Source organism: Dryobates pubescens, chromosome 36, assembly GCF_014839835.1.
Source record: "Dryobates pubescens isolate bDryPub1 chromosome 36, bDryPub1.pri, whole genome shotgun sequence".
Taxonomy (NCBI): Eukaryota; Metazoa; Chordata; class Aves; order Piciformes; family Picidae; genus Dryobates; species Dryobates pubescens.
In genome coordinates this window covers 1,859,254-1,871,453 of record NC_071647.1, presented here as the reverse complement: position 1 = coordinate 1,871,453, position 12,200 = coordinate 1,859,254, and the positions used below count along the sequence as shown (strand labels likewise).

General features: G+C 62.9%; 2 protein-coding genes across 2 annotated transcripts in view; one reads left to right on the top strand and one right to left on the bottom strand.

Annotated features, from left to right (window-relative positions):
• Positions 1 to 17: 17 nt before the first annotated feature.
• On the top strand, positions 18 to 4,830 carry LOC128898940 (uncharacterized). Its single transcript, XM_054176608.1, has 7 exons — positions 18 to 75; positions 517 to 652; positions 758 to 1,170; positions 1,777 to 1,847; positions 1,963 to 2,208; positions 3,134 to 3,380; positions 4,371 to 4,830. The coding sequence occupies exons 2-7, from the start codon at positions 558 to 560 to the stop codon at positions 4,478 to 4,480; spliced, it is 1,182 nt and encodes a 393-aa protein (XP_054032583.1). The 5' UTR covers positions 18 to 75; positions 517 to 557; the 3' UTR covers positions 4,481 to 4,830.
• A 5,172-nt stretch (positions 4,831 to 10,002) lies between these two features.
• The window catches only part of SP2 (Sp2 transcription factor), a 15,919-nt gene continuing 13,721 nt past the window's right edge, over positions 10,003 to 12,200 (bottom strand). Inside the window, exons 7-8 of the mRNA XM_054176800.1 lie at positions 12,094 to 12,200; positions 10,003 to 10,412 (exon numbers count right to left, since the gene is read on the bottom strand). The exon at positions 12,094 to 12,200 is cut by the window's right edge and continues 87 nt beyond it. Of these exons, the coding sequence (XP_054032775.1) occupies positions 10,312 to 10,412; positions 12,094 to 12,200 (208 nt within the window). The 3' untranslated portion in view covers positions 10,003 to 10,311. The remainder of the gene's footprint in view (positions 10,413 to 12,093) is intronic.

Sequence of the window (12,200 nt, the reverse complement as noted above, 5' to 3'; positions counted from 1 at the left end):
GGGCGGAGGGGGCGGGAGGCGGGAACCCGGAAGTGGTGCCAGGGGGTGAGGAGGCGCATGGAGGGGCCCTTAAAGGTACAGAGACCCCACCCCAGGGCCGGGGGCGAGCGGCCCCAGGCGCCGGGACGGGGCTGGAGCTGGTCGGGGATAGGGAGAGGGGACGCTGCGGGGTGAGGGAATGGGGGGCAGGCTGAGGGGATGGGGAAACAGTGCAGGGATGGTGGAGGGGGACATGGAAGTGGGAAGGGGTTTGGGGACGTCAGGGATAAGGGAGCTGGGAACAGGATGTTTGGGCCTGGGGCGGCATTGTGGGGTGGTGACAACAGACAGGGGCTGGGAAATGGGAGCCAGGGGTAGGCAGGACGTGGGGCTGGGGGATAGTGGGAACAGGCAGAGCTGTGGTGCCAGAGAGGGGACATGGCAGGGATGAAGGGAGGGGAGCATGGGGTGGGCAGGGGGCGCAGGAGGCTGCTGGGGAGCCACCCCACGTCCCCTCGTCAGGTCCCCTCCAAGCAGGCTCGGGGTCCGGGGGCCGCTGTGCCCTGACCCTGGCACCAATGGCCGACGGCGGGGCCGAGCCTTGGAACGAAGACAAGCACCCAGAGGACCCCCCAGCTCCCCAGCCCCCCACAGCCAGCCCGGGCCACGGCAGGTACGGGGCAGGGACAGGTGCCGGTGGCACCTCCCGCCCTCACACGGAGGAGAGGGCTGCGACCCCCGAGGGCCAGCGCCGAGCCTGTTCCCTTGCCGCCACCAGGACCCCGCAGCGCACCGAGGACACCTCCGCCAGGAAGAGACCTCGGCTGTGCCCGGGCACCCCCCCGGAGAGCCCGCGGGTGCCAGGGGGTGCCAGGGCAGGCTGGGGGCCGCGGGCAGGCAGGGTGACAGGGCTGTACGCCCGGCTGCTGCGGGAGCTGGAGGCAGAGGTGGCCGAGCTGCAGCGGGCGCTGGCGGCCCGGGACGAGGCCGTCCTGCACCGGGACCGCCGCATCCGGCAGCTGGAGCTGGAGAACCGGCAGCTGCGGAGCCACGTCCGGAGCCTGGAGGAGGAGAACGATCTGCTGTCCTCCGGGGACGGGCAGGGGGCAGCCGTCACCACCGCTGCCGCTGCTGCCACCGCTCCCACTGCTGCCACCAGGACCTTGCTGACTTCGGGCAGCGGCTGCCTTGGTAAGGACAGGAGGGCAGGGTGGCAGCTGGGAGCCCCAGCCATGGGCACCCAGGGTGGCAGCTGGTGCCCTAGCCATGAGGACCCAGTTTATGGAGTGGGACAGAAGAGGCTGGATGAGGACAGAGGGATGGAAAGGGACAGGGATGGAAGAGGCTGGATGAGGACAGAGGGAGGGAAAGGGACAGGGATGGAAGAGGCTGGATGAGGACAGAGGGATGGAAAGGGACAGGGATGGAAGAGGCTGGATGAGGACAGAGGGAGGGAAAGGGACAGGGATAGAAGAGGCTGGATGAGGACAGAGGGATGGAAAGGGACAGGGATGGAAGAGGCTGGATGAGGACAGAGGGAGGGAAAGGGACAGGGATAGAAGAGACTGGATGAGGACAGAGGGATGGAAAGGGACAGGGATGGAAGAGGCTGGATGAGGACAGAGGGAGGGAAAGGGTCAAGCAGGTGGCACTGGGGCAGAAGAGGCTGGATGAGGACAGAGGCTTGGGCCATGGGGAGGCCAGCAGGGCTGCAGGGGCCAGAGGGGAGCTGCCAGGCCCTCCTGTGCCCAGGGCCAGGGTCTGTCCCACGGCTGAGCCCCCTCCTTGTCCCCACAGGTGTCAGTGACAGCAACATTCAGTTCCTCAAGGGCCTCTTGGGGCTGCTGGAGAGTGACAGCACAGCTCAGGTGGGTGCTGCTCCCACAGGCTGGGTGGGGGTTGGGGACAGCAGTGTCCCCCAGCAGCGCTGGGGCTGGCAGGACAGCCCTGCCCTGCCCTGCCCTGCCTGCTCTGCCCCCACAGGTTGGGGGGCTCCAGCCCTTCTCTGCTGCCAGCCCTGGGGAGCAGGGCTGTGCCCCAGCCGACGTCCCCAGGAGTCCCCTGGCCTGGCAGCTGCGGGCAGGGCTGCCTGGTGGCTTCCCCCCGTCCCTGGGCACCGAGGAGAGGGCTGGCAGCCCGACCCTGCTGACCACCAGCAGCTGCCTCTGGGAGGAGAGCGTGGGGGACACGCTGCCCGACGGCACCCCGCTCTGGGCATCGCCTGTCGAGGTGGGTGCCGCCTGGGGGGGGGCTCCAGGGGGCCCACCAGGGACCAGAGAGCCAGCTGAGGCTCCTGGGGTGCTAGTAAGGACCTGGGGTGCCCCTGGGGACCTGGGGTCCCACCAAGGCTCCTGGGGTCCCAGCAGGGACCTAGGGTCCTGCCAAGGTTCCTGGGGTCCCACCAAGGTTCCTGGGGTCCCAGCAGGGACCTAGGGTCCTGGCAAGGTTCCTGGGGTCCCATCAAGGCTCCTGGGGTCCCATCAAGTGTCCTGAGGTGCTGTGGTTGGAGCAGAGACCTGGGGTCCCACCAAGGCTCCTGGGGTCCCAGTAGGGACCTAGGGTCCCACCAAGGCTCCTGGGGTCCCACCAAGGCTCCTGAGGTCCCAGCAGGGATGTAGGGTTCCACCAAAGCTCATGGGGTCCCATCAAGTGTCCTGAGGTGCTGTGGTTGGAGCAGAGACCTGGGGTCCCACCAAGGCTCCTGGGGTCCCAGCAGGGACCTAGGGTCCTGCCAAGGTTCCTGGGGTCCCACCAAGGTTCCTGGGGTCCCAGCAGGGACCTAGGGTCCTGGCAAGGTTCCTGGGGTCCCATCAAGGCTCCTGGGGTCCCATCAAGTGTCCTGGGGTGCTGTGGTTGGAGCAGAGAGCTGGGCTCCCACCAAAGCTCCTGGGGTCCCGGCAGGGACCTAGGGTCCTGCCAAGGTTCCTGGGGTCCCACCAAGGCTCCTGGGTTCTTGGGGTGCCGCTGGGCACAGGGCTGTGGTTGGAACGGGGTGCACGCAGGAAGGAGGCTCCTTCAGGACCTGGGACAGGGGGCCCCGGAGGGTGCCCGAGGCCCGGAGCAGCTCAGCAGCCCCCGGAGGGGCCCCGGGGGCAGGAGGGAGATCCCCAGCTCCGCCCAGGGCCCCCGCCCAGAGCTTCGCCTCTCGCCGCAGGAGAACGGCAGACCCAAGCTGGAGCTGGTGCCCAACTCGGGGGTCTACATCACCCACCCCCAGCTGGATGACCTCTCCCAGGTGTCCACGGAGAAGCCCAAGCTGATGACCAGGCGCCTGCTGGGCTACTTCTTCTCGCGGGAGACGCTGGCGCGCTCCTCGGCCGCGGGGCAGCGGACTGCCCACAACAACCCCAGCATGGAGCGGCCTCTGCGCCTGCCCGTGCCCGTGGTCACTGCCATCAAGGGTAGGGTGCCAGGGGGGCTGCCAGGGGGCGGGGGGGCGCCGGGGAGGGCTGCCAGGGGGCGGGAGGGCACCAGGGAGGGCTGCCAGGGGGGCAGGAGGGCACCAGGGAGGGCTGCCAGGGGGCGAGAGGGCTGCTAGGGGGTGGTAAGGCACCAGGGAGGGCTGCCAGGGGGCAGGAGGGCACCAGGGAGGGCTGCCAGGGAGGGCTGCCAGGGGGGTGGGAGGGCTGCTAGGGGGTGGTAAGGCACCAGGGAGGGCTGCCAGGGGGTGGTAAAGCACCAGGGAGGGCTGCCAGGGGGTGGTGAGGCACCAAGGTAGGCTGCCAGGGGGCAGGAGGGCACCAGGGAGGGCTGCCAGGGGGGCAAGAGGGCGCCAGGGAGGGCTGCTACGGGGTGGTAAAGCACCAGGGAGGGCTGCCAGGGGGTGGTGAGGCACCAGGGAGGGCTGCCAGGGGGTAGGAGGGCACCAGGGAGGGCTGCCAGGGGGTGGTGAGGCACCAAGGAGGGCTGCCAGGGGGTAGGAGGGCACCAGGGAGGGCTGCCAGGGGGGCACTTGGCCCCCTCAGCTTTAGTGCATGGACCTGAGGATCTCAAAGGTTCTCTTCTGGCCTCAACAGTTCAGTGCCACTGTGGGGGGGTCAGGGAGGGTCCTGGTGCCATGGTGGTCACTGTGGGGGGGGGCGGGTCAGGAAGGGTCCTGGTGCCACAGTGGTCACTGGGGGGGGGGGGTCAGGAAGGGTCCTGGTGCCACGGTGGTCACTGGGGGGGGGGGGGGTGTCAGGAAGGGTCCTGGTGCCATGGTGGTCACTGGGGGGAGGGGGTGTCAGGAAGGGTCCTGGTGCCATGGTGGTCACTGGGGGGGGGGGGGGGGTCAGGAAGGGTCCTGGTGCCACGGTGGTCACTGGGCGGGGGGGGGGGGTGTGTCAGGAAGGGTCCTGGTGCCATGGTGGGCAGAGTGTCAGCTGGTGCTGGGTGCCCCTCTGCCCCCCCAGAGTATGTCACCAAGATGTGTGGCCGTGGCTGCAACTTCAACGCCGTCATCAACAGCAAGTGTGGCACCTCCCGGAGGGCTGTCAGGAAGAGGAGGGTGAAGATGGAGTGAGCTGAGCCCCACAGGGTGACCACAGCCCCTGGGCCACAGGGTAGGGACAAGCCCAGAGCCCTCCAGCGCTGCAGGCTGGGAGAAGGGACGAGGAGGGCCCCAGCAGGGCTGGGAGGATCATCCCCATCCACCCCCCCCCCCCAGAGAGCAGCTGGATCAGAGCCCAGGGGCAGGACAGGAGCCAGGGAGGTGCCAGTGCCCTGGGGGCAGTGTTGTGGTGCCAGGGGCAGAGCTGCTCCCTCACACACAGCCACAGAAGGGTAGGGGTTGGGAGGGACCCTCTGCAGAGCACCCAGCCCAAGCCCCCTGCCCAGGCAGAGCCACCCAGGGAAGGTCACTCAGGAGCACATCCAGGGGGGGGTTGGAAGCCCTCTCCAGAGCTGGAGGCTCCAGCACCTCCCTGGGCAGCCTGCTCCAGGCCTCCAGCAGCCTTCAGCTCAAGAAGTTCCTCCTCATGTTCAGGAGGAGCTTCTCCTGTGCCCCTTTGTGCCCACTGCCCCTTGGGCTGGCACTGGGCACTGCTGCCAACAGCCTGGCCCCAGCCTCCTGCCACCCACCCTTGGGGTATTGATCAGCATTGATCAGGTCCCCCCCCAGGCTGCTCTCTTCCAGACCAGACAGCCCCAAGTCTCTCAGCCTCTCCTCACCACAATCCCCCCCAGCAGCTCAGGGGCTCCAGCTCCAGCAGCCCCCAGCCCAGGGCCTGTTCTTCCTCTCATTTCCAGCACTTTGCCATCACTTGGATTCCTGTCAAGAAATGTGTGGTGGCCAAGGGTGAGGCTTAGGCTGGAGGTTGGACCCTTCCAACCCAACCAGCACAGAGGCCATGGAGCTGCTGGAGCAGGGCCAGAGGGAGGCCATGAAGATGATCCAAGCACCTCTGCTGTGGGGAGAGGCTGAGGGAGTGGAGGTTGTTCAGCCTGGAGAAGAGAAGGCTCCAGGGAGACCTCAGAGCAGCCTTGCAGGCCCTGAAAGGGGCTCCAGGAGAGCTGGGGAGGGACTTGGGACAAGGGCTGGGAGGGCCAGGCCCAGGGGCAGTGGTTGGAAAGGAGAGCAGAGCAGTGCTGAGGAACAAGTTCTGCACCAGGAGGCTGCTGCAACACTGCCACAGCTCACCCAGGGAGGGGGCTGAGATCCTCCAGGGGAGGCTCAAGAGGCTCTGAGCAACCTGCCCTGGGGGAGGACTTCCCTGCTGACTGCAGGGGGGCTGGGGGGGGGGGAGTTGGCCTGGCTGGATCCCTTCCAACCCAAACCACTGCAGGGTTCTCTCCACTCCCATTTCCCTTCCTGCCCAAGAAGGCCACCAGCAACCTCCCCTCCTTCCCCACTGCTTCCAGCACCACAGCTCAGGAGAGAAAAGACCCTTTGGGGTGTGGGGGGTGGAGGAGCTGGGGGAGCAGCCTCTGCCCTGGGTTTGCCTTTGGCTTAACTGAACTTTGTTTGAAGCAAGGAAAAGCTCTCAGCAAGGAAAAGCTCTCAGCAAGGAAAAGCTCTCAGCAAGGAGAACCTCCCCCCCCCCCCCCCCACCAAAAAGGATCCAAAGCAGTTCCAGGGCAGCAAAAAAAAACCCCAAAGCTGTCAAAGAGAGAAACCCAGGGAAGCAAAAACCTTGTGGGGAGGGAGGGGAAGTTAAGAACTAAATAATCATCATCATCATCCATTAATTAATTAAAAGGGGGAGGGGGGAGGGGGGGGAACCCCAAACCCTAACAGTGGATTTTCATTTCAAAGCTCCAAAAGAGCCAATAAACAAAATGAACCAAAGCCAAGGCAGGAGGTTCTGGGTTGGAGTTTTTTCTTCTCTCCTTTCTTTTAACCATGTAAAGTAAACCACAAAAAGCAATAGAATCTATGGTACAATGTACACTATACACAGGGGGAGGAGGAGGAGGAGGAAGAGGAGGAGGGAGGGCAGCACAGGGAGGAGGGAGAAGGGGTGGGGGGAGGGAAAAAAGTCCCTAAAAAGACAAGGAAATGGAAATTCCAGAGCCTGTGGGAGAGGGAGAAGGCAGCTGAGAGGCATAGAAAAGGGTTTGGGTAGTGGGAGAGAGAAGTAAGCAGAGAGAGAGGGAGAAATAGTCTTTGTAATGGCAAAGAAGTGGCAGGAGGGAGGGGGGAAAAAGGGTTGGGAAAGAAGTCAGGATGGTAAAAAGGGATTGAAGTCCCCAAAATTCCAAAGGGAATTCCCTGGCAGGTGGGAATGGGGAAATGGGAGAGGGAGAAGGCAGCTGAGAGGCATAGAAAAGGGTTTGGGTAGTGGGAGAGAGAAGTAAGCAGAGAGAGAGGGAGAAGAAGTCTTTGTAATGGCAAAGAAGTGGCAGGAGGGAGGGGGGAAAAAGGGTTGGGAAAGAAGTCAGGATGGTAAAAAGGGATTGAAGTCCCCAAAATTCCAAAGGGAATTCCCTGGCAGGTGGGAATGGGGAAGTGGGAGAGGGAGAAGGTAGCTGAAAGGCATAGAAAAGGGTTTGGGTAGTGGGAGAGAGAAGTAAGCAGAGAGAGAGGGAGAGGAAGTCTTTGTAATGGCAAAGAACTGGCAGGAGGGGGGAAAAAAAAGGGGATGGAGTCCTCTAAATTCCAAAGGGAATTCCCTGGCAGGTGGGAATGGGGAAGTGGGAGAGGGAGAAGGTAGCTGAGAGGCATAGAAAAGGGTTTGGGTAGTGGGAGAGAGAAGTAAGCAGAGAGAGAGGGAGAAATAGTCTTTGTAATGGCAAAGAAGTGGCAGGAGGGAGGGGGGAAAAAGGGTTGGGAAAGAAGTCAGGATGGTAAAAAGGGATTGAAGTCCCCAAAATTCCAAAGGGAATTCCCTGGCAGGTGGGAATGGGGCAGTGGGAGAGGGAGAAGGTAGCTGAGAGGCATAGAAAAGGGTTTGGGTAGTGGGAGAGAGAAGTAAGCAGAGAGAGAGGGAGAGGAAGTCTTTGTAATGGCAAAGAACTGGCAGGAGGGGGGAAAAAAAGGGGATGGAGTCCTCTAAATTCCAAAGGGAATTCCCTGGCAGGTGGGAATGGGGCAGTGGGAGAGGGAGAAGGCAGCTGAGAGGCATAGGAAAGGGTTTGGGTAGTGGGAGAGAGAAGTAAGCAGAGAGAGAGGGAGAGGAAGTCTTTGTAATGGCAAAGAAATGGCAGGAGGGAGGGGGGAAAAAGGGTTGGGAAAGAAGTCAGGATGGTAAAAAGGGATTGAAGTCCCCAAAATTCCAAAGGGAATTCCCTGGCAGGTGGGAATGGGGCAGTGGGAGAGGGAGAAGGTAGCTGAGAGGCATAGAAAAGGGTTTGGGTAGTGGGAGAGAGAAGTAAGCAGAGAGAGAGGGAGAAGAAGTCTTTGTAATGGCAAAGAACTGGCAGGAGGGGGGAAAAAAAAGGGGATGGAGTCCTCTACATTCCAAAGGGAATTCCCTGGCAGGTGGGAATGGGGAAGTGGGAGAGGGAGAAGGCAGCTGAGGGACATAGAAAAGCTTTTTGGTACCGGGAGAGAAATTGTCAGAGAGAAAAATATCTTGGTAGGGGGAAAGAAAGGGCAGGAGGGGAAACAAAAAGGCTTGGGAAAGAAGCCAGGAGGGAAAAAAAAGGGATTGAAGCCCCCAAAATTCCAAAGGGAATTCCATGGCAGGTGGGAATGGAAGAGTGGGAGAGAAAGAAATCAGAGAGACAAAGCCCCTTCAGTACAGGGCAAGAAATGGCAGGAGGGAGGCAAGAGGAGGCTGAAGTCCCCCGGGAGGAACAACTCAAAGGGATTGAAGGCCCCAGAATTCCAAAGGGAATTCCATGGCAGGTGGGAATGGCAGAGGAGGGAGAGAGAATTCAACAGAGAGACAAAAAATCCTTCAGGATTGGGGAAGAGATGGCAGGAGGGAGGGAAACCAAAGGGGGGAGGTGAGGCAAGGGGCAGGGCAGGGCAGGGGGGCTGCAAAGCAGCGCTCAGGACCCAGGGGGCAGGGTCTGGGGGGGGTTGGGGAAGCGTAAGGCAACGATCTCCATAGAAAACCTGGGACCTTCCCAAGGGATTGGGAGCTACTTAGAGACTTTAAATAGAAAGTTAGGAATGTGCTGTGGAGCCTCTCCCAGGCCACCCAACAGTGGCCAAGTCCCCTCCAGCCCCAGCTCCTGGCAGGCTCTGGGCTGTTCCACCGAGGAGCTGCAGATCCCTGCTCCAAGGAGCTTCAGGATCAACCCTCCTGCATCCCTGCTCCAAGGAGCTTCAGGATCAACCTCCTGCATCCATGCTCCAAGGAGCTTCAGGATCAACCTCCTGCATCCCTGCTCCAAGGAGCTTCAGGATCAACCTCCTGCATCCCTGCTCCAAGGAGCTTCAGGATCAACCTCCTGCATCCCTGCTCCAAGGAGCTTCAGGATCAACCTCCTGCATCCATGCTCCAAAGAGCTTCAGGATCAACCTCCTGCATCCATGCTCCAAAGAGCTTCAGGATCAACCTCCTGCATCCATGCTCCAAAGAGCTTCAGGATCAACCTCCTGCATCCATGCTCCAAAGAGCTTCAGGATCAACCTCCTGCATCCATGCTCCAAGGAGCTTCAGGATCAACCCTCCTGCATCCATGCTCCAAGGAGCTTCAGGATCAACCTCCTGCATCCCTGCTCCAAGGAGCTTCAGGATCAACCTCCTGCATCCCTGCTCCAAGGAGCTTCAGGATCAACCTCCTGCATCCATGCTCCAAGGAGCTTCAGGATCAACCCTCCTGCATCCATGCTCCAAGGAGCTTCAGGATCAACCTCCTGCATCCCTGCTCCAAGGAGCTTCAGAATCAACCCTCCTGCATCCATGCTCCAAGGAGCTTCAGGATCAACCCTCCTGCATCCATGCTCCAAGGAGCTTCAGGATCAACCTCCTGCATCCATGCTCCAAGGAGCTTCAGGATCAAACCCTTACACCCTCCACAAGGAGGCTTCTTCCTTGGAGCAGCTCTGGGTTGTTCCACCAAGGATCTGCAGATCCATGTTGCAAGGACCTTCAGGATCAAACCCTTACACCCTTCATAAAGAGGCTTCTCCTTCCTTGGAAGAGCTTTGGGTTGTTCCACCAAGGATCTGCAGGTCCATGCTCCAAGGAGCTTCAGGATCAACCCTCCTGCATCCATGCTCCAAGGATCTTCAGGATCAAACCTCCTGCATCCATGCTCCAAGGACCTTCAGGATCAAACCTCCTGCATCCATGCTCCAAGGAGCTTCAGGATCAACCCTCTTGCATCCATGCTCCAAGGATCTTCAGGATCAAACCTCCTGCATCCATGCTCCAAGGAGCTTCAGGATCAAACCTCCTGCATCCATGCTCCAAGGATCTTCAGGATCAACCCTCCTGCATCCATGCTCCAAGGATCTTCAGGATCAAACCTCCTGCATCCATGCTCCAAGGACCTTCAGGATCAAATCCTTGCATCCACATTCCAAGGATCTTCAGGATCAAACCCTTGCACCCTTCATAAAGAGGCTTCTCCTTCCTTGGAGCAGCTCTGGGTTGTTCCCCCAAGGATCTGCAGATCCATGTTGCAAGGACCTTCAGGATCAAACCCTTGCACCCACGCTGCAAGGACCTTCAGGATCAAACCCTTGCACCCACGCTGCAAGGACCTTCAGGATCAAACCCTTACACCCTCCCTAAAGAGGCTTCTCCTTCCTTGGGGGCTACCCAAGTGGCAGCAGAAGGAAAGGGCAGGAAGCTGTTCCCCCCAGCCCAGCTCAGAGGGCTTCCTCTCCTTAGCCAGGGACGCCGGGAGCGCTGCAGGGGGGGTGGGCTTGGTGGCCCCGCAGGGCTGGGGGGGAGGAGGAGGTCGGTGGGGTTTCTTTTCTCATGTGTCCACAGAGGTGTGGGGCAGCTCCTGGCCCTACAAGTTCTTGGTGACCAGGTGAGTTTTGTAGTGCTTGGTGAGGTGGTCGCTGCGCATGAAGCGCTTCTGGCACTGGGCGCACTCGAACCGCTTGTCGCCTGCGGGGCACACAGCACAGGGGGGAGGTCAGGGAGGGGGTGGCCAGGGTGGGGGGCAGGTAAGGGTGGTCAGGGCAGGGGGCAGCTGGTGCCACCGACCTGCTTCTGGCCCTCCTGGAGTATCACAGTAACAGAGTAAGGGTTGGAAGGGGCTGCAGCAGGGTCTGGGGCAGGGTGAGGGGGCGCAAGGCTGGGGTGAGGGGGCGCAGAGGGGCCTGGGGCAGGGTGTAAGTGTGCAGGGCAGGGTGTGGGGGGCACAGGGGGGCCTGTGTCAGGTTGAGAGGGTGCAGGGCAGGGTGTGTGGGTGCAGAGGGGCCTGGGGCAGGGTGTGGGAGTGCAGAGCTGGGGTGTGGGGGTTGCAGAACTGGGGTGTGGGGGCACAGAGGGCCCCAGGGCAGGGTGTGGGGATGCAGGGCAGGGGTGTGGGGGTGCAGAGGGCCCTGGGGCAGGGTTTGGGGATGCAGGGCTGGCGTGAGGGGGTGCAAAGGGACCTGGAGAAGGGTGTTTGGGGGTGCAGGGCGTGGGGGCTCGGGGCACACCTGTGTGGGTGCGGGCGTGCCGCTGCAGCTCGTCGCTGCGCGTGAAGCGCTTGCCGCAGAACACCCAGTTGCAGACGAAGGGTCGCTGCGTGGGGCAGGGGGCTCAGGGGGTGCAGGGCAGGGTCTGGGGGCGCAGGGCAGGGTCTGGGGGCGCAGGGCAGGGTCTGGGGGCACAGGGCACACCTGTGTGGGTGCGGGCGTGCCGCTGCAGCTCGTCGCTGCGCGTGAAGCGCTTGCCGCAGAACACCCAGTTGCAGACGAAGGGTCGCTGCGTGGGGCAGGGGGCTCAGGGCAGGGTTTGGGGGCACAGAGCAGGGTCTGGGGGCGCAGGGCAGGGTCTGGGGGTGCAGTGCAGGGTCTGGGGGCGCAGGGCACACCTGTGTGGGTGCGGGCGTGCCGCTGCAGCTCGTCGCTGCGCGTGAAGCGCTTGCCGCAGAACACCCAGTTGCAGACGAAGGGTCACTGCGTGGGGCAGGGGGCTCAGGGGGTGCAGGGCAGGGTCTGGGGGCGCAGGGCAGGGTCTGGGGGCGCAGGGCAGGGTGTGGGGGTGCAGGGCACACCTGTGTGGGTGCGGGCGTGCCGCTGCAGCTCGTCGCTGCGCGTGAAGCGCTTGCCGCAGAACACCCAGTTGCAGACGAAGGGTCGCTGCGTGGGGCAGGGGGTGCAGGGCAGGGTCTGGGGGCGCAGGGCAGGGTCTGGGGGCGCAGGGCAGGGTCTGGGGGCGCAGGGCAGGGTCTGGGGGCGCAGGGCACACCTGTGTGGGTGCGGGCGTGCCGCTGCAGCTCGTCGCTGCGCGTGAAGCGCTTGCCGCAGAACACCCAGTTGCAGACGAAGGGTCGCTGCGCGGGGCAGGGGGCTCAGGGCAGGGTCTGGGGGTGCAGTGCAGGGTCTGGGGGCGCAGGGCAGGGTGTGGGGGCGCAGGGCAGGGTGTGGGGGCGCAGGGCAGGGCAGGGGGGCTCGGGGCACACCTGTGTGGGTGCGGGCGTGCCGCTGCAGCTCGTCGCTGCGCGTGAAGCGCTTGCCGCAGAACACCCAGTTGCAGACGAAGGGTCGCTGCGTGGGGCAGGGGGCTCAGGGCAGGGTCTGGGGGTGCAGGGCAGGGTCTGGGGGCGCAGGGCAGGGTCTGGGGGCGCAGGGCACACCTGTGTGGGTGCGGGCGTGCCGCTGCAGCTCGTCGCTGCGCGTGAAGCGCTTGCCGCAGAACACCCAGTTGCAGACGAAGGGTCGCTCGCCGGTGTGCAGCCTGACG